General features: G+C 44.8%; 1 protein-coding gene across 8 annotated transcripts in view; it reads left to right on the top strand.

Annotated features, from left to right (window-relative positions):
- TANGO2 (transport and golgi organization 2 homolog) overlaps positions 1-20,603 on the top strand; it is a 113,981-nt gene that overhangs the window by 48,993 nt on the left and 44,385 nt on the right. For 3 of the 8 annotated variants that reach the window (XM_084819871.1, XM_084819870.1, XM_084819873.1), the window contains 4 exons: positions 6,404-6,492; positions 6,745-6,831; positions 10,565-10,684; positions 14,485-14,599. In XM_084819871.1, coding sequence (XP_084675997.1) covers positions 10,573-10,684; positions 14,485-14,599 — 227 coding nt within the window. In that variant the 5' untranslated portion in view covers positions 6,404-6,492; positions 6,745-6,831; positions 10,565-10,572. Of the gene's footprint in view, positions 1-6,403; positions 6,493-6,744; positions 6,832-10,564; positions 10,685-14,484; positions 14,600-16,645; positions 16,704-20,603 lie in introns of all 8 variants that reach the window. The other 5 variants (XM_084819865.1, XM_084819866.1, XM_084819867.1 and 2 more) reach the window with 3 other exon arrangements.

The following is a 20,603-nucleotide window of genomic DNA, read 5'->3' as shown; positions in this document are numbered from 1 at the left end:
TGAAAACCAGCAGAAGCTCACTGTAAGCTCTACACCAGGCATCCCACCTCCTAGGTCGCATACATTGAAATCTGATCACATACTGGCAGAGGCCTCCATAGATTTGTGCCTCTTTCCCCATAGCAAAAAACAAAATCCTGCCAACCCTGAGTTGTGTCCCCACCCCACCCCACCATTCCCTTTAAAGGTATTTGGGGGGGGGGGGCAAGAGAGAAACTAGAAGAACCACTTGAGTCCAGGGTATGGGTGCTGGCAAGTCAACCAGTAATTGAGATTAAAGATACTCTACTGAGCATAAAACTAGTTTAGCTCATTGATTAGAAATGTGTAGCCATTGTAGCCAAAATAGTCTCTTCCCATGAATTAATGTCAGCTTTTATAGCCTCTTCTAGATCATCAACATTACTTCATAATGACCAAATATATTATAACTAATTGGCTTAAGAAAGCAGACTGCTTCGGAGGTCACCCTTAGATGTTCAAATTGTTTCCTGAGTAACTTCTTGCATTAAACCTGGATGCCTTTTAAAATCTATGCTTTGTTGCTCAAGTGCAGAAGAGAGCAATGCTTGGCTCTTATTTAGCCTCCAGCCTTTTGGAATGTTGTGTTTTTTGGTAAAATTCACAATTTGAAACCTTCATAGATGGGATAACATATATTGATTAGAAACATTTGTGTTTCCATTAAAACCTGATCATATCGTTGGGAGTGGGCAATACACTCCACCTTTCAGGTGGCACCTCCATATTCACGGACTAGCATTGCGTCATGTAGTCCATCAGAAGAAGAGCCCTACTGGATCAGACCAAAGGCCTATCAAGGGTAGGGAACCTCTTTCAGCCCGAGGGCCGAATTCAGTTTTAGAGAGTTGGAAAAAGTGCAGGAAAGGGCAACTGAAGTGATCAAGGGGCTGGAGCATCTCCCCTAGGAGAGACGGTTACAACAACTGGGATTGTTGAGCTTGAAAAAAAGCAGGGTGAGGGGAGATATGATGGAGGTATACAAAGTTATGCATGGTGTGGAGAATGTGGATAGGGAGACATTTTTCCCCTCTCTCAAAATACTAGAACCCAGGGTCATCCCATGAAGCTGATTGGTGGAAAATTTAGGACAGATAAAAAGGACTTCTCTACACAGTGCATAGTTCAACTATGGAACTCACTACCACAAGATGTAGCAATGGCCATCAATTTGGATGGCTTTAAAAGCTGGTTGGACAAATTCCTGGAGGAAAAGGCTACCAGTGGCTACTAGTCCTGATGGCTATGTGCTACCTACAGTATTAGAGGCAGTGAGCCTATGTACAGCAGTTGCTGGGGAACATGGGTGGGTGGGTGCTGTTGCGCTCATGCCCTGCTTGTGGGTTCCCGGTCGACAGCTGGTTGGCCACTGTGTGAACAGAATGCTGGACTAGATGGACACTTGGTATGATCCAGCATGGCTCTTATGTTCTTATGATATGTTCTTAGAAGCTCTCCAGGGTTACATTCCAGTGGTAGGCGGGGCCAAAGGCAAAAGGGGTGGGGCAAAAATTACAACAACAACAACAAAGCCACCCCTGCATGTTTTAGCTTGAAGCTCTTCCTGCCAGTAACTCAGCCTTAAGAGAGGCATTTCAACCTTTTAGAATGGGGGAAAATGGCACAAAAGCCCAGAAATCACCAAATGATCAGTGATTGGGGGGAAGGATCCTGGGGAAAGGGACACGGCCATGTGGGGAACCTCGGACATGCTGGTTTTGCCCCCCGGGCCTGAGGTTCCCCATCCCCAGCCTATTTAGTCCAGCAATTCAGTTTCCACAATGACCAACCAGATGCCAATGGGAAGCTCACATCACCCCATTTTGTGGTAACACAAGAATGGCTCTGCAGGTTCAGACCAAAGGTCTACCTAGTCCAGCATCTGGTTTCCCACAGTGGCCAACCAAATGTCACATGGCTAACACTAAGTTATTCGTTAATGACTGGCTTCTTTACATATGCAGATTCTAGGAAACTCTCAGACTGCAATGAAACAACTAATCCACACATCTGCAACTATCAATACTGGAGACAAAGTGGAAGTTGGAAAAGTTGCCAGCAGTCTGGGCATGAACTTCTCAGCCAGACTTGCTTCGCAGGGATGCTCCTCCCTTAGGGTGGCTCCCTCCTACTTTGGCTTCCATGAGTGGCCAACTTGGCAGAGCATCTGACCCCTGCCCCTAACTTTTCCCACTTTGTTCTGCAATGGTCCCTAGCATCCCTCAAGTCACGCCCCTCGCTCTCCTCCTCCCCCAAATGCTGAGTTCTCATGGTGAAGGAATGGTGGAGCTATTCAGGCTGGACCATCTGTGTGTCAAGGTCTTGGGAAAAAAGTCTTGCCATATCTGGGCTCACTAGGGAGGGTGCCTCCCTCTGTTTTGGCTGTTCCCATTCTGATTCCGAATCTGAGCTGCCAGACATCTCCACACGCTCAGATTCATTCCTGACACCAAATGCCTCAGTGGGGGGCTTCCAGTTCTGGTAGGCCTGAACATCAGCTCCAGACACAGGCTGATGACAATTTGGGTTAGGAAGCCAGTATTGCTCTTGCAGTGTGGGGTTGCCAAGACCGAGCTATAGGCTCTGTTGCATGGCTGTGGCTGGATGGGAGATGATGTGAAGGCAGTAATTTTGAAGCTACATGCTCATTATCCCCGGAGTGGGACTGAAAACCAGTTCTGTCATCAGGTTGTTGCTGTTTCTGTTCCTGGCACACTGAATTATGCTGATAGTTAAAAACAGTTTCCTTGTGACAAGCAGAAGCTATGCTTGTATGCACATAATATATTTAGACGGCCTTGATGTTTTTTTCTGGTTAACTGTTAATACTGAACAATGCGATACACATTTCTTTTATGCTTAAGTCTTATCTATATCATAGAATCATAGAATAGTAGGGTTGGAAGGGGCCTATAAGACCATCGAGTCCAACCCCCTGCTCCTTCAGTGTGGGTATGTTCTGTGGGATTTTAGGGTGGACTTCCTGCGGAAAACTTTTTAAAGATACAATGGAATCTTTTTTGTAATTTCTATGCTTCTGCTTAAAGGGATTGTTTGTGGCTGTCTCACCTTTTCGGAGCTGCTCCATCAATAGTACTGAGAAACTGACTACATCTTCCAATGGGCATTAAAATGAACTCTAAATGAATACGCAAAGCATCCTTCATTGCTTTAATAACCAAATGAAACTTGGAGCTCAAAGGCCAAAGAACCAAAATATATTGAGTGTCTGCTCCTCTGAGGCTTTCTGCCTGTATCGACTGCTCTTATGCTAGCCTCCTTTTTGGTCTCTGAATTCAGAAAATTGCAAAGCTGTTGTACATCCTGGGGAGAAATGACCCTTCTTTCTGTCTCTAGACATCTTATATGTTCAGCCGCTTATCCAATTGCCACATGAACCAGACCTCTTCAAGCCTTTCCCCCTACCCACCCCACCCTATTCCTTTAAACAGATAAAACTAATGGCAAAGTACAAACTTTAACGTCCTCCTTTTATACAAGCAGTACTAACTTATAATGGGTTATGCCTGTCTGGAAATTGCATCCCCTGATCCCCAAATGCCCTTGAAATTCTGAAGCTGACTGTTGGGACTCAAGGGGTAAAATCCAACATAAGTCCTTCTTAGAGTAGACTCACTGAAATGAATGGGCCTTAGAGTAGTCATGACTAAGTCCCATTCATTTCAATGGGTCTACTCTAAGTAGGACTTATCTTGGAGTTTACCCAAGCAGTGACAGAAATACACTCTGTAAATCAGCCTTCCCCATCCTGGGGTTCTTCAGATGTTTTAGACTAAAACTTAAAACCCCTGACTGTTAGCCCCTGACCATTAGCCATGCTGGCTGGGGCTGATGGGAGTTGTAGCCCAAAACGTCTGGATGACACCAGGTTGGGGAGGGCTGCTGGAAATTTTCTGCCCTTTTGAAATCCTCTGACTTTGATGGGGTGGAAACAATTCCAGTGAATATGGAGATTCAACAGGGTTTAAGATCCAGTCTTGGATATCCTCGAAGTTACATTACATAAAAGCTATGGAATATTCATATCTGATGTTTTGTTTTGTTTTGTTTTACCGTATGTAGATACTACCTTTCTGCCAAGGCAGGTTATAGCTTAAAATAATGGCTTGCAATCTAAGAGTTTGGAAAAGAAAAAAAGGGGCAGGGGAGAAGTGATGCGGGGAGAGAGAGAAAAGCAAATGCAGATACTGACTCGTTCATACACAATGAAGTTACGTAATAACCAGGCAGAATGGCCATTGTGGGTGGCAGTTCTGGATGGGAATACTTGGTCCCTGCCAGGCTGATGTAAGGGGCCTTCTTCCTTACCACTCCTTTCTATGGGGTCAGATGGAATGGGTGGTAAGGGAGGGTCGGGTCAGGGATGAGTCCAAGCGCCTTGAGATGTCTGACAGCTTCAATTCTGAATCATAGTTGGAACAGCTAGATCAGAGCCCAGAGGAGGGACCCTCTCTAGTGAGCCAAGACGCTAGGAGAGATTCCGCCAAAAGCCTTGACAAATGGATAGCCTAGGCTGAGCCCTTGCTCCTCCCTCTACCGTAAGAACTCAAGTTTCTGAGGAGGAGGAAGAGGGGTGTGACTTGAGAGACGCTAGGGCACGTCTCAAAGCAAAGCTGGAAAAATTAGGGGCCGGGCTCAGACACTCCGTCAGGATAGCCACTCTTGGAAGCCAACATAGGAGGGAGCCACCCTAAGGGAGGGGCATCACTGTGAAGCAAGTCTGGCCGTGAGGTGAGGTTCACGCCCAAACTGTCAGTAGCTTTTCTTCCCTCCCGTTTGTCTCCTCTAATTAGAGATCGCAGATTAGTTGTTTAGGTGCCTGAGGCAGTCTGAGAGCTTCCTGGAATCTGCATCTGTAAAGAGGCTAGTCTCTAGCAAAATAAAGTAGTATTCGCCTGAAGCTTTGTCTTACTGTGGTGTTGATTGCGAAGGGGAAGGACATGGAGGAGCCAAATGTCAGTAAGCCCTGGGCAAGCCAATGGCAAAGCCTCGCTGATTCCCCTCTTCCCTCTGAGGCAGCCATTTGAAATTTTTGCCTTCGGAATAAATGCTTTCTTTTTCTTCTTTATTTATATTTATTTATTACATTTATAACCCACCTTTCTTCCAATGTGGAACCAGGGCCGGCCCTACCATTAGGCAGAGTGAGGCAGCCGCTTCAGGCAGCAGATGTTGGGAGGCAGCAGGAAAGTGTTGGAGGAGATAGCTGTGGGTCATATGGCTTGCTTTGCGCTCCCTAAGCTAGCCTGATGCCTTCAGATGCAGTGAAGGAAGCTGTCCCATTCCTATTTTTGAAGTAAGGTTCATCTGCTAGTCCAGTTGGGTTTTGGACATGGAATGGTAGGGGGTGCCATCTTGTTCTTCATCTCATGTAACAAAATGTCTTGGGCCAGCCCTGCATGGAACTCAAGGTGGCTACAAGCTGTTTCCCAGGTGGTCTTCCCTCCAAGCACTGGCCAGTCCCAGACCTGCTTAGCTTCAGCAAGATGGGTGCCTCATGTGCCTTCAGACCATGCTCTATATGGGTCTCTGGTATTCATGTGTTGAACATAGGCCCATTTCATTTGTCAACAGGAATACTCTTTCATTGTGTAGAACCAATGAGCTGACCAGAAAATATCAGTGCTCCTGAGAAATAATCACTTATTTATATATTGCTTTTCTTGTAAATTATCAGGGCCGTGAGCTCTGCTAATAAAACCAATGAAATACAAAGCAATATCAGCTTCATTAAAACATGCACACACAAACATAGACCTCTATATTACATAAGCTAAGGAGTTACTCTTCCCCAAATCCACCTCAGATACTGTCCCTGTTCCCAGGCATCTACATTTGTGAGCCATGATTGATCACTACTTATTACCTTTCCGGCTAATGTTTGATATTTGATTTGTAGCACCAAGCACTCTTTCCTCAAGGCTTGTGGGTTCAGGTGCCGCTTGGTTTCTCACCTGAAGGCTACCTGCAATCTAACCAGCTGTTAATGGAGCAAAGTAAAAGGTGATTGAATGGGGCTCTGATCTCATCATTTCTTTGCGATAGGCTAGAAATCATTGCGGTTTAACTATGCCAATCCAGAGAGCTAGATGTCTCAAGCTTACTCCAGTGTCTCTTGTCCATCGTTCCTCCTCCATTATAGACTGACTTCATGGGTCAGTAATGCTTCCCCACCTCCCAAATCATACAAGAAGCTGTCACACAACTGAAATATGCTAAGTCTTGAGATGGAAATAGGACCTTTTTGTTTGTTTGTTTGTTTTGCTTATCATTGAGCAGCCCTCATTCATCCGAAAATACTTGTTGGTCAACCGTTTTTCACCATTCAAGGCGATGGTATTTTCCCATTCTTGTCTCGCAGGCTTATCCTAGCAGCTAATAGAGATGAATTTTACCTCAGACCATCAAAATCAGCCAACTTCTGGGACAACAGCAATGAGATCCTCAGTGGTACGTAACACATACCTTGAATATTAATTTATTTTGGGGGGGGATTGCTCAAGGCATCGGACATGGTCCTCCCTTTCCCATTTTTATCTCACAACAACCTTGTGAGGTAGGTTAGGCTAAGAGATGGTGACTGGCCCCAGGTCAACCAGTGAGCCTCTTGGCCGAGTGGGGGTTTGAACCTGTGTCTCCCCAGTCCTAATCCAGCACTCTAACCATTGTTCCACACTCATCCTTTTTTCTCATCATTTTCAGTTATGCTTCTGATTATAAATCTACAAGAAGAATCTATTGGAATGAGTACCTACCATCTATAAGATAGACTGTGATGTCATTTTTCAGGTCGGCTTCAAAGACGATCATATGGTTATTCTGGGCGCCATTTTCTGAAATTCATTTTTAAAAAGCAAAAATAGCTGTGTGGTTCATGAGGAAAAAAAAAAAACACCAAAGCCATAGTTGGGCAATACCTTCATTAGGACCAACAAAAATGTCACAAACGTGTGCAAGCTTTCGAGAAGGTGGTACAAAAAGTAGGGGATGGGGGAAGAAATAGTAAAGTCCAGGAGTCTGGTCAGTTGTTGTGTCCATCAGGTCTGTAGTTTTAGACCCAGTCTCAAAATGGAGACTTGTAAACTGAATGACTTCATCATTGTTAGGTGTTGCAGGTATCGGATTACATATCTAATATATGTACTGCCCAGCTTGTTGGATTTTCTAAAACGTTGCCTTTATTGCTTGTGGTGGTGGTGTATGTGTGTGTATTTTTTTACAGCTTACACAGCAGTGTTTTAATTTGACACCTGAAATCGAGTGATTTCAGCCCTAGTTAAATATAATAGAAATGGATTCTCCTCTCCCATAAATGTGGTGTGACAACCCATTTTTCAAGTGTACAGTTTTGGCAAGGAAACCAGAAAGCTGCACTTTTAAAAATATTTGTGTGAACTTTGCTTTCATCTTTAATCATACAGGCATTGATCAAGTGACTTTAAAAGAGTTAAACAACTTCGCGCTGAAGGGAAGCGGGTTTCTGATGTGTGTCGTTCATTGCCTTTTATCAATTTGCAGTTTACTGACTAATAAACAAAAACGGCTTTCCAGCATCCTTGGCTTATTAGCCTCCTGCCTGGGAACTTTTTAAAAAGTTACTCAGCCTGTTGTCCACATAACAGTCTCTCTCACACACATCTTTTCTCTGCCTAGCCAAACTGAAGTATAAGTCTTGCTACGCGCATAAATAAAAATGAGACATGGGCAGGCAAAGCATAGGTTTAAAAAAAAACCACATTTGACTGTGCAAAGATTTTTCTCTTATACTTGATGTTGTTGTCATTGGCAGGGAGAATTGTGAGGATAAATCACTCTCTCAGCACTGCAGCTCCTTTTACTTTCTGAAAGTCTGGCTTTCATTCCAAATTCTTGATGGATATTTTTTTTTCTCCCCTTTTATACAGATGCATGGCAGAAAAAAAAGCCGCACACTTTGATGCTGAAATCTGATTTTTAACTGAGTGCTAGCCTGTAGCAAAATGGGGAGATGCTAAACCCCATTTTGATGTGTTTATTGTCTGTCTCTCTAAGCTTTTCTGTGCCTAGTTTTATGAGGCCTTGAATTGAAAATATTCTCAAGGGTGTTAGTGATTTAGGTTACGTTTATTGTGTAGCTAATGCCCTTTGAATTAATAAGGCCCTTCTTTCTTGTCTCAAATGAAAGTAGACGTTCCAAAAGCTAAAAATAAAGCAAAAGCAAGTGCACTAAACAGTTGTGCATCTTTTTGTTTCTTTTTCTGCCTTAATGCTGCCTTGTTTTTTAAATTAGCCCGGTTGCCATAGGCGACAAGGGATTCTGTGCAGGCAACTGAGTGGGCTTGCCATGGAGGGGATGGATCACTCCATCCCTCCAACACCAGCTTGCTTGGTTTCCATCCTGGCTGTGGAGAGAGAGAAACTGGCAGGGGAGCGAGGGGCAGATCGCTCCACCTTTCCTCCGCTACCCTGCATGATTTCCATGATGGCCACTGAGAAAGCAAAGCAGTTTCTTCCCTGGCCAGCCCATAAATGCAAAGGCTGGTGGGTGAGAGATGGTTCACCCCTGGGAGGATAACAAGTCCCATCCTCTCCAGCCAGCACAGAAACGGAGCAGGCTGGTGGGTCAAGGACAGGGCGATCCATTACTCCTCCACTAGCCCACTTGGTAGGTGGCTTTTTTTTAAAACTTGCCTGCCAAGAAGCTAGTAGTGCTTTAGCAGGCTTGTAAAAAAAATTCCAGCCAGTCAGTTATCTGACCTTCAGTACATGGGGAAGTATCCAATACTGGCACTGTGCTCCTGCTGCTTCTCTTATGCCAGTGGGACCCGTCAATAGCGCAACAGGAAGCCAGCACCTCCCAAAGCAGCCCCAGAGATCAGTGGAACTACTTGCTTCCAGGATAGGACAGATTATAGAATCACAGAATTGTAGGGTTGGAAGGGGCCTACAAGGCCATCGAGTCCAACCCCCTGCTCAGTGCAGGAATCCAAGTCACAGCATCCCCGACAGGTGGCTGTCCAGCTTCATCTTGAACGCCTCCAGTGTGGGAGCCCACCACCTCCCTAGGGAATTGGTTCCATTGCTGTATTGCCCTAAGAACATAGAATCATAGAATAGTAGGGTTGGAAGGGGCCTATAAGACCATCGAGTCCAACCCCCTGCTCAGTGCAGGAATCCAAGTCAAAGCATCCCCGACAGGTGGCTGTCCAGCTTCATCTTGAACGCCTCCAGTGTGGGAGAGCCCCCCACCTCCCTAGGTCATGGGTTCCATTGTCGTACTGCTCTAACTGTCAGGAAGTTTTTTCTGATGTATCGCCTGTAGTTAACCTACCAAAGGGGACCCTTGCCAGGGCTATTAAAAAGGGTGGATAAAAATCGATGACTTAAAAAAAAAATCAGCGGAGCTTCTTTATGCAAGCTGTACCGACCTGCCCCCTTTCTGGAAAGTGTTTCGGCTCATTTCTGGTTGCTTCTGGATTGCGCTAGTGCTGGTTCCCACTAGTACAGTGGCAGTATTGGATACTTCCCAAGGCTGCCTTAATATTAACCTTTCAGCTCTTTCCCCGCTGATGTTTGCTAGGAGTAGAGAAGAACTATGCCATGCTTGGCTTCGCACAGATATGAATGCTTTTCACAAGGATGGCCATGACCAGTTCACATGGTGGCTCCGGCGTGATTAGCTTGTGCGTCAGCTTCTCTCCTATTTGATGGGTGCCATTTGCTTGTGATACAAAGGCTGTATCTGAGGCAACTGACACATAGTACAGATTCTGGGCGACTGCATGACATGACTATGGAAGCCATCATGTGGAAAATACTGTCAGATGGGTGGAAAGAGGAGAAAGTGTGACTTTTCTGTAACTCCACATAGTGCAATACCTTTATTAGGTATTAATAAAGTCAAACTCAAAGTTCACAAAAAAATGTGCAAGCTTTTGAGATCTCCAGATCTCTTTATCAGGTAAGATGTTACAAAAAGCATGTTGGCGGGGTCAGGTGGGCGAGTATAGGAGAGATAATGGAAGGGGGAAGGCTTATTGGATGTTATAGTCGGGATGTCTGCATACTCAGAGTCTTAAGATGATATGGAAGAGGCAGGTTTGCAGACATTCAAATTAGGCTCTGCCAGATGATGTGATGGTTTGAGGCTTCATTGTGAGACAACTGGAAACAGGAAAGTAGCATACAGTTGTTGATCCTGAACCCATCACATCACCTGGCAAAGCCCAATTTAAATGCTTTAATACTCCCATAATACTAGAACTCAGGGTCATCCCATGAAACTGGACAGTGGGAGATTCAAGAGAGATAAAAGGGACTGCTATCAATTACCTCCAGTACCAGAGTCAGTATGCCTCTGTATACCAGTTGCTGTGGAACACAAGCGAGACGATGCTCTTGCGCTCACGTCCCACTTGTGGGTTTCCCACAGGCAGCTGGTTGGCCATTGCATGAACAGAATGCTGGATTAGATGGACCTTTGGTCTGATCTAGCATGTCTCTTGCATCCTTATGAATGCTGTTTGTTTTATTTCTATGGCAGGTTTGGATATGGAGGAAGGCAAAGAAGGTGGGACTTGGCTTGGAATTAGCAAGAAAGGCAAGATGGCAGCCTTGACAAACTATATGCAGCCAAAGATAGACAAGCATGCAAAAGGAAGAGGTATGTATAAGGAAACAGGAGGTGATGGGTGCATACATAAACCTGGAACTGTGCTACTGTAAATCCTTGTAGTTGAAATTAATTCTGTGACAAGCCCATTCTTGTTCTACCTTTCCATTCATGTGTTTTGCAACAATATTCCCAAGCCTAGAAAGCTGCCTTCTCCATTATTAAGCCATTACTTACTGAAAAGAACTGTAAGCTGCCCTTTAGGGTAAACTTAGAGATATTTGGGGATATGGTCAGCAGTATATAAATCTATTAAATAATAATAAAACAAGTGGCATACAAGAAAACTTGAAACCACAAAATAATGAAATGGTGGTAAAAACAATTTCATTTCATTTTCTTTATGGCATTTCTATACCACCCAGTAGCCAAAGCTCTTTGGGCAGTTTACAAAGATGGAAGCCCTAAAAATATGATATAATGACCTAGTATAAAACCAATGTACACAAATATAACAATTTTAAACAATAAGCAGGATCCATGAAAAACCTTATCATATGCTGCCACATTCCTCGGAACTCAGGAAAGTTGTAACCAGAATTGGGGGGCCACCACTGAGAAGGCCCTCTCCCTTGTTCAGTCCTCCAAGCCTCCCCCGGAGGAGCCACTTGGAAGAGGGCCTCAGATGATGAGTGTCATATACAATAGTAAAAACAATGATAAAAACCAAACTTTATGTATTTATTTATTCGGTTTATACCCTGCCTTTCCACCAAGAAAATAGTGCTCACAGCAGCTAACAATCATTGGCACTTAAAAAAAAATATAGATAAAAACTTGGTTAAAAACAATTTAAAAAATTAATACATTAAAAACACAGATAAAACACAGAAATATTACAAAATAAAACAGCACCCAACCCAACAGAGCAGCTTACATACCAAAGGCCTGCTTGAACAGAAACGTCTTTGCCTGCCATTGGAAGAACAGCAGAGAGGGAACCAACCTAGCCTCCCTTGGCAGAGAGTTCCACAGCCTGGGAGCACCGAGAAGGCTCTTTTGCATATCGCCACCAAACATGCCTCTAAAGGCGCCAGTACCAAGAGAAGCCCCTCCCCTGAAGATCTCAATTAAAATTAACAGTTAAAACCAGACAGCACTGTATACATAATGACCCCAGTAGAATCCTAACTCAATTATAGGCAAGGTAACAGGTGAGTCTTTTTAAGGGCCTGTTTAAAGGCCTGTAATGATGGGGCATGGTTGACATCAGTGGGAAGTTAGGGGGGGGGGACTACTGTTAATCTCCTCCTTCAACCTCCCCCTGCCCCTTTGATATACTTCTGCAAGGGTCTAAGGAGCTCCCTTTATATAGAAAAATTGGTCTATCATGCCCTGCTTCAGTATCAACTCTTGACTGGTAGCAACTCTCCAGGGTCATGGCCAAAGATCTGTCCCAGTCAAAATACTAATAGCATATTTTTGTTTAATGATCTTAATTCCAGTAGCTAAGGCTAAGAGGCATTTCAGACTTTTAGAATGGTGGGGGAGGGAACTGAACAAAAGCCAGGAAACTACCAAGAGATCGGCAGTTGGGGGAAAGGGGGTGGAGCCAAGGAAAAGGGGCAGGGCCAACTGGGGAACCTTGGTGGGCCAGAATAGGACCCCAGGTGGCTGGATGTGGCCCACAGACCTGCAGTTCAACCCCCTGATTTAGTGACTCGATATTTGGAAGTGTACAAGTGGCACTTACAAGATATTCTAGTGTGGAGTGCTCCTGTTCATGGGGCATGCTCAGTTCACATTTTGCTTTTTTGGAGGCACCTTCCCCAACTTGTATTTAAAGAAAACAGATTGTAATTTTGCAAACCTTGGGAGTTCCTCTACGCCTGCTGATACACCCCCCATCCGCCCCTTGTGCAGGGATAGTGGCATTTTGGCTACATAATGATCGCCACTCACACCCTGAACATTGGAAAAAAGATCTCTTAAAGTTACAAACACATGCAACCTTGAAAACCAGGTGTTTTTAAAATTTAAAAACAATAACACAACTCCACCAACTAAAATGTGCCAAAATGACTACAGAACTATGCTTAAAAATGTGGCTCCAAAAGCTGCTTGCTCCTTAGAGAGAATTTTATTTTCACAGGCCTGTCGTTCAAGTGTTGCCAGCAAATATTTAGTGCACTATAGAGGTATGGAATTTTCTTAACTAACGGGCCTGTAATTGCTGGGCTGCGTTCTATCACCCTTCTGGTAAACCGGTGGGGTTTTTTGCCGGAAGAATTGATAGCATCAAAAAATTTAACTTTCATAGGACTCCTCCATTCCAAGTTGCTTTGGAAGAGTTCAACAGCAGCCAGAAAGTTATGAGAACCAGGTGTTTGGCTACCTAAACAGGATTGAAGCCGCCGTTTCTGCAGTGTAGAGGTTATCATGTTTGTTTCACATGCAAAAGGTCCCTAGTTTGATATCTGGCAGAAACCGTTTTCTTGGGAGGATCTGTGACTCCATGGTAGATCATCTGCTTTGCATGCAGAAGGTCCCAAGTTCAATCCCTGGCATGTCCAGCTAGAAAGAGCAGGTTGCAGATGATGGGAAAGCCCTCTGGCTGAGACCTTGGAGAGTCACTGCCCCAAGCTTTTTTGGTTTGGTGGGCATGTTTTGAATGTTGAGAGTGCTGTGGGCCCTTTCACAAAATGGCTGCCATGGTGGACATTGCCAGTCACAAAACACTCATTTCCTAGAAGGCAAACTGATGAGACTATAGCTGGGTTCACAGAACATGCTAACCCACAATCAGTGGTTGAGTGTGGGTTGTTTTGAGCCGTGGGTTATCGTGTTGTCTGAATGCTGCGCATTTTCCACAGGGTGGGTTATTGTATTGTCTGAACGCAGGGCATTTTCCTCAGGGCGGCTTGTTAATCATGGAGTGGCTTGTTAACCACTCTGAACAAACCTACAACAAACCATGGGTTCTTAAGGTGGTTTGTTCGAGAAAAATAAGCCACATGGTTAACAGCCACTCTGCAGAAAATGCGCTGTGTTCAGACAACACGATAGCCCACAGTGCAACAACAACCCATGGTTCAACAACAACCCACACTCAACCACTGAGCATAGGTTAGTGTGTTGTGTGAACCCAGTCTAAAAGATAGTAACTCACCCAAGAACCTAATTTACAAGGCAGAGGTTGGGTCTGAGCTCCAAAACATAAAACCACTCTTTGGAATGAAAATAAAGGTGCACTGGAGGACAGCGCCTTGCTTTGCAGGACACCAGCCTCCCCATTTAAAAGAGAAATAATTTTAAAAATCTTAGGACATTTTTTTTTTAAAGTCAGAAGGGGTAGGGACACCAAGAGCAGTTGATGGGCGTTTGATGGGCAAATGTAAAAATATGGTGGGTGCATATGACAAAATTTGTCTTTGTATCATGCCAGTGCGTGCTCTGGGGAGCCAGGTTTGGTGGTGGATTCCCACCACATGTACACATGGGCTCAAACCACTGGTTTGCAACCAAGTTGTTTTGCAGAATTCCTGCCTACTGGAAAATAGAATTAGGGATGATGTGACGGGATCACACAGTGTTATGAGTTCGGAGCAGGCAGAAAATACTTGAAATGCTCTAGAAAGGTATATAAAGGTAGCTCGCTAATGGTGAGCGCAGTCCACAATTGATCAAACTTAAGTTACCCGGGTTTGTGCATTGCTGTTGACAGTAGCAAGTCCGAAAGCATTTCTGATACATGGCTGAGCTACCCCAGGGAGGCGAAATGTCAGTTTTCCTCGTAGGAAATCATGTGACCACACTCTAAAGCCCCTTTTCCCCACCTTTACTCCTTGCAGGTGCCCTAGTGACAAATTTTTTGACTTCGGATGTGGACAGTTACTCTTACTTGAAGAAAGTTGCCTTAGAAGGACACCTTTACAATGGATTTAATTTAATAGCAGCAGACTTGAAGTAAGTCTATAAAAACTTCACAGTTAAGCAGCAAAGGGGGAGAAACATGGAGACCAGTGGAGTGGATATAATTGATAGCACTAAACGTTCGTAGCATAGGCATTCGTCATAGCAAAGCTCTAGTTCATCCTGGGTTTTTTTTTCTAACCACAGCTCTTGGATTCAAAAGTGAGAAAGCAATTCCTAGGGAAGTGTGAGGAATTAGATCTGTCAGGTTTTTCCGGCAGATTTCCCCAATCCGCACCACCTGGAAACTGACACAGATCCGGACGGACTTTGCGTTCGAAAATCTGTATATTTCCAGACTCGCAATGCGTTCCCCAGAACAGGACAAATGAGTCCGATAAAATGCACACATTTGAAAAGTATACAAAGAAAAATGTGTACATTCCAAAAATGCATGCAAGCGCTCCTTAGTGAATGGGTGGATGTGTACCAAAGTATGTACAATCTGAAAAGCATGACAAAATGCACACTTTTTTTAAATATGCAAAAAAATCTGTATGATTTTTTTTCTGTAAAAACAAGCCAAACATCCACATGGAACAGGTATAGAATGGACTGGGGGGGGGGGGGGAGAGAGAGAACTCTGTGGAATCAGTCTTGACAGATTCACTCATCCCTATTTATTCCAGGTACGCAAGAACCTTTTCTGTCTTTTGGTTTCAGAAAATAGTAACTTGATATTGCCCATCAGTTGTAGAATTTTAGATTTTGTTCCTTATTGTTGTTTGTGAAATTTGTGCTCCACACTTTAGTAGGGATGTATGAATTACTTACCTGCTCTTCTGGCGGGGGGGGGGGTCTATGGGGGGGAGGCGATCCGTCCTGCCCCCTGGAATCTTCGCCAGCTGGCTCTGCTCCACGGCGATTCCGCGGAGCTGCCGGCCGGCTCCAAAGCCCCAGTGATACAGCCGCCATTGCCGTCTTGCTGGCTGGACTGACGTACTGTGGACACAAATGGCGTCCGGCGTAGCAGACGCCATTTGCATCCCTGCTCTTTGACGTGATAGGCTACGTAAAGATTTACGTAGCCTATCACGTCAAAGAGCAGGGATGCAAATGGCATCCGCAGTATGTCAGTCATGTCGTGCGAAGGAACAGGGACGCAAATATGCCATTTGCGTCCCTGTTTTTTCACGCAATAGGCTACATAAAGATTTATGTACCCTATCACGTCAAAGAGCAGGGACACAAATGGCATTGCGGACGCCATTTGCATCCGCAGTCCATTAGTCCAGCCAGCGATACGGCAATGGCAGCCATATCACTGGGGCTTCGGAGCTGGTGGCAGGCAAGATCCGGCCGGCAAGGACTTCACAGAGAGGTGGAGGTAAGAGATCCGATCCTCCGCGGACTTCGGGGGGCCGGATTCAATAGAATCTAGCCTCATTGTGGTCCGTGGAGGATTTCTCCGACATCCCTACATTTTAGGCACTCCAAGGAGTGGCTTACAAAAAAGTAATAATGCACATTTTTCAAATACATCCAAAATAACAATAAATCAGCACAGCGCATGGTAAAACTCTGATCATTGAAAGCTAACAGCAGTTTAAAAGAGTTTAAAAGTTTAAAAATTAGCAATGTTAAAAAGCCTGATGTCTTTATCTGGCATCAAAATGATAGCAAAATTAGCAATGTTAAAAAGCCTGATATCTTTATCTGGCATCAAAATGATAGCAACATGAGCAGCCAGCAAGCCTCCCTGGGAGACCATTCCGCAGCTGTGGTGCCACCGCCGAAAAGGCTCTGCTGCTTGTCGCCACCTGCTTAGGGAGAAGAGCCTCAGATGTTGATCTCAGCACATGGACTGATTCATGTAGACTACAACGCGATTCAGTGTGATTTAAAAATGGCAATTTTATTTTAAAGTAATAATGGGATTCCAAATGTGAAGAAATGTAAGGAAAATGATAATTATCTATGCCTGGAGTGGCTTTGCATGTTTCTCAGAAATGGCAACACAGAAGGCATGGGGTGTGTGCACTTCTTTTGTCACAGTTTGTGGATCTCATGTGAACAATGCATGTTCTGTCCATGCTGCAGGAGAACATCCATCACCACCCCTTTGCATGAGACCCAGAAGCATCAGGAGAGACGACATGTGAGCCCCCTGTGCTTCTCTGACCCAACTCCCACTGCATCATACATAGTATTGTTGTAAATAAGTGTCTGTGTTAGGATTGTAGCCTATATTTCTAAGGTCAAAGCACACATTACTTAAAGACATTGCAAGCAGCAACATCTCCCCCACCTCTTTTTTTACTCTAAAGTAAATGCAAGGGTCCTGATCCAGGTTTGGACCCTAGCATGGGGAGTAGGGGGCTTTAATCCTTCTCTGCTTCCTGCCCCCTGCATCTGCAATATACATTGGCAAGTAGTGATCCACTGGCTTTACTGGATCACTATTTGGTAATATAAACTGCAGGTGTGCCCCCCCCTCCACTCCACAATATGGATTGGTACCGCAGTGGGGGGAAAGGCTTAAAGACACCCTACCCCCACACACACTAGGGTCCTGATCTAGAGTAAAAAAAGACATGGTTGCTTGCTTATGTGTGCCTTGGGTCTTAGAATTTAGGCAAGAGAGTTAAGTTAAAACTGTCTTCCAAAGGATTTTGGGATAGGCCTTCATGGTTCCAGTAGCAAAATCTGTAAATGACATATTGAAGGAAGGAAGGAAGGAAAAAGAAAGAAAGAAAGAAAGAAAGAAAGAAAGAAAGAAAGAAAGCACTGTGCATTCCCTTATTTTTCACTGATGCATGTGCAGAGCTGGATGGAACTGGGATTTCTTCAAGCATTGGGAGCAAAGGTATGCCAAGGGCATGTCCTTCCAGTCCTGAAATTCCAGCCTCTCCTACTTGGTGGCCCTTGGCCATGCAGTTGACAATCTAGTCTCCTCACCGTGGATTAACACATGCCTGTCAGGACCCGGTTTGTTTTTGAACGCATGTTCTCAGATGCAGCAGTCATACAGAGACTGTCTCTTGCTTTGCTGGGTCATCAGACAGAGCTCGTCACATCTGTCCTCCACGTCTTCGCTTTCTAAGCCATGCATCTCCTTGAAATGCTCGATCGCGTCCTTGACCTTTAAAGCATTCCTTGGTGCACTGTAGCAGTGCTGCTTCATCTTCTTGGAGATCCTTCAAGTGTGGACATTGAGGTGGCTTTTGCTTGAGAAGGCAGAAGGATAAAAATGGGTTAAGATTAAAACAGCCCTCCAGCCAGGACAGCAGGGTGGCGTGGGTAGGTTTGTGGAGTGGGTGAAGAATGGGAAGAAGCCAAGGGGCAGGGAGCTCTAAAGCATGGGGACTAAACAAAGGGTGCAGTTGTTGTTGCTGTTGTTGTTGTTATATTTCTTAGATGCCTTTCTCAAAAAAACACTCAAGGTGACTTACAATAGAATTAAAACATACACAGTTTAAACCAGCTACGACAATTCTCCATTAAAATACAGCCATCCCATTAAATAACTAAAGCAACAATTGCTTATGCATTAAACAGCCCATCGTATGCCCTCAAATGCCTGGGAATAGAGGAAAGTCTTAACCTGTCGCCAGGTGGGTCTTGCTGGGGAAAGCAGTCCATATTTGGGAGGCTACCACTGCAAAGGCCCTCTTCCTTGTTGCCATCCTCTGAGCCTCCCTCGGAGGAGGCACTCAAATGTTGACCATAGGTACAGGTAGGTTCATACCGGGAGAGGCTGTCTGTCAGGTTTTGCGGTCCCAAGCCATATTAGGCTTTATAGGATAAAACCAGCACCATGAATTGGGCTCAGAAACACATAGGCAGCCAGTTTGTAGAAAGGTGCCTGATACCATCAGAGCATTGCTCCATCTAGCTCAGTATTGTCCACACTGACTAGCAACATCTCTCCAGGGTTTCAATCAGGAGTCTTTCCCAGCCCTACCTGGAGATGCCGGGGATTGAACCTGGGACCTTCTGCATGTGGATCATGTGCTCTCTCACTGAGCTCCAGCCCTTGCTGCCATGAACTGAGCAATGGGATACTTGAGGGAAAGAACAGACATTAAACTATGGCACGAAGGAGCTAACAAAAGAGGAGACTCTAACAAAAGTTTGAAGTACTTCAGGTGAAGGAGGACTACATGCTGTGGTGCAGTCGGGGAGAGGGGTTGAGGAAAGGAGACAGGATTTCTAGGGCATTTGGATAAGCCAACACACAGTGTAGAGCCACACTGTGGAATTCGCTACCATAAGACGTAGTGATGGCCACCAATTTGGATGCCTTTAAAAGGGGGTTAGGCAAATTCCTGGAGGAGAGGGCTATCAATGGCTACTTGTCCTGATGGCTGTATGCTACCTCCAGTATCAGAGGCAGTGTGCCTATGTACACCAGTTGCTGGGGAACATGGGCAGGAGGGTGCTGTTGTACCTTTGTCCTGCTTGTGGGCTTCCCATGGGCAGCTAGTTGGCCACCGTATGAACATAATGCTGGACTAGATGGACCCTTGGTCTGATCCAGCATGGCTCTTCTTATGTTCTTAAGTTCTAAAATGGCTAATAAGAGGTGCAATGGGTAGGGAAGGAAGCACAGTCATTACAAGCTAATGGTTGAAATCTTCTTGCTTTGGTCACAAGGCCAGGCATCTAGGGAGAGCTTGAGTGGGTAAGGAACAAAATGCAGAACCGGTTGTGACAATCATGTTGAAGTCAAGGACGTCATGACCTGAGCATGCAAAACGGCATATCTCAGGCTTCAAGTGGGAACTATCGATTAACAGAGGGGACCTGAAGTCAAGCACACTTCAGATGTCATTTCCCATGGTCCTTTAGGACTTCACCAGGTTTTCTGAATGAACCACATCATTCACACAAAATATGACACCAGGGGAGAGCAGCATGAGAGCGCTGTTGTGAGCTCTGCAGAATCCTAATTAATAGAGGAATTAAGACCTCCTCCTGGATTCAAGGGAGGCTTTCAAGAAGGAGACGCAAAGCGTTGTCTCTCTGCGGGGTCTCATCTGACAAAAGAGCATAAAGAAAGGTGTCTTGGCTTTGAGAAATTATAGGAATGAGAGACCTTATCCCATTGCTTGGGTGTGTAATAGGAACTGAAAGGCTGCTTAGCTTTTTCAACAGTGTTCCCCAATCCGGTTTGGTTGGACCATGATTCCCAACATCCCCAGCCTACATAGCTAATGACCATGCTGGTTAGGGTGATGGGAGTTGTAGTCCAACACATCTGGAGGGCACCTGGTTGCCTACCCCAAAAGGTCAACATCACTGTTTTAAGCCAGTACAAAGTGTGCCTCTACTTGGCAATTGTTGTACTCTTTCACCCTCTTTAGTGATAAAGGGTTCATCATCATCATATTATTATTATTGTTATTATTAACGTTTCTGTACCGCCCCATAGCCAAAGCTCTCTGGGTGGTTTACAGAAGTTAAAACATTAAAATACAATATACAAAGTTTAAAAGCTATTTACATAAAAGCACGCAGAAAATATACACAAGCAACATATAACTAAAAGCGACTTTGAACAATTCAGTCATAATAAAGGCACATCCAGGCCCGATTGAAACTCATCCTGTGCTGCCAAATACCTGGGAAAAGAGAGAGCTCTTAACCTGGTGCTGAAAAGATAACAATGTTGACGCCAAGCAGACCTCATCGGGGAGCTTATTCCACAGATGGGGGGCCACCATTGTGATAGATGGTGCTATATAAATTCTGTAAGCCTTCTGCAACTCAGTGCCCTCCGGATGTGTTGTACTACAACTCCCATCCTCCCCAACCAACATGGCCAATCTTTAAGTGGACCGGTGGTACCATCTGTTGAGGAAGGCTGATATAAATTCCCAGCGGTATACCCTATTTATCCTTCCAGCTTTTATGGCGCACTCGATCATACAGTGTTGCGATGGGACTGTGAGATAAGCCAGACATTTGCCTAGCCCTTGTAGGGGTGTAAGAATCTTGGGAGTCCACCCACCCAGGGGTGTTGCTAGGCACTTAAAAGATTTGGGGCCTAGGTCCA

The sequence above is a fragment of the Heloderma suspectum genome, chromosome 13 (assembly GCF_057233095.1).
Source record: "Heloderma suspectum isolate Gila_16-S chromosome 13, 16-S_ref, whole genome shotgun sequence".
Taxonomy (NCBI): domain Eukaryota; kingdom Metazoa; phylum Chordata; class Lepidosauria; order Squamata; family Helodermatidae; genus Heloderma; species Heloderma suspectum.
Note: the sequence above shows the minus strand (reverse complement) of the source record. Positions and strands in the feature narration are given on the sequence as shown.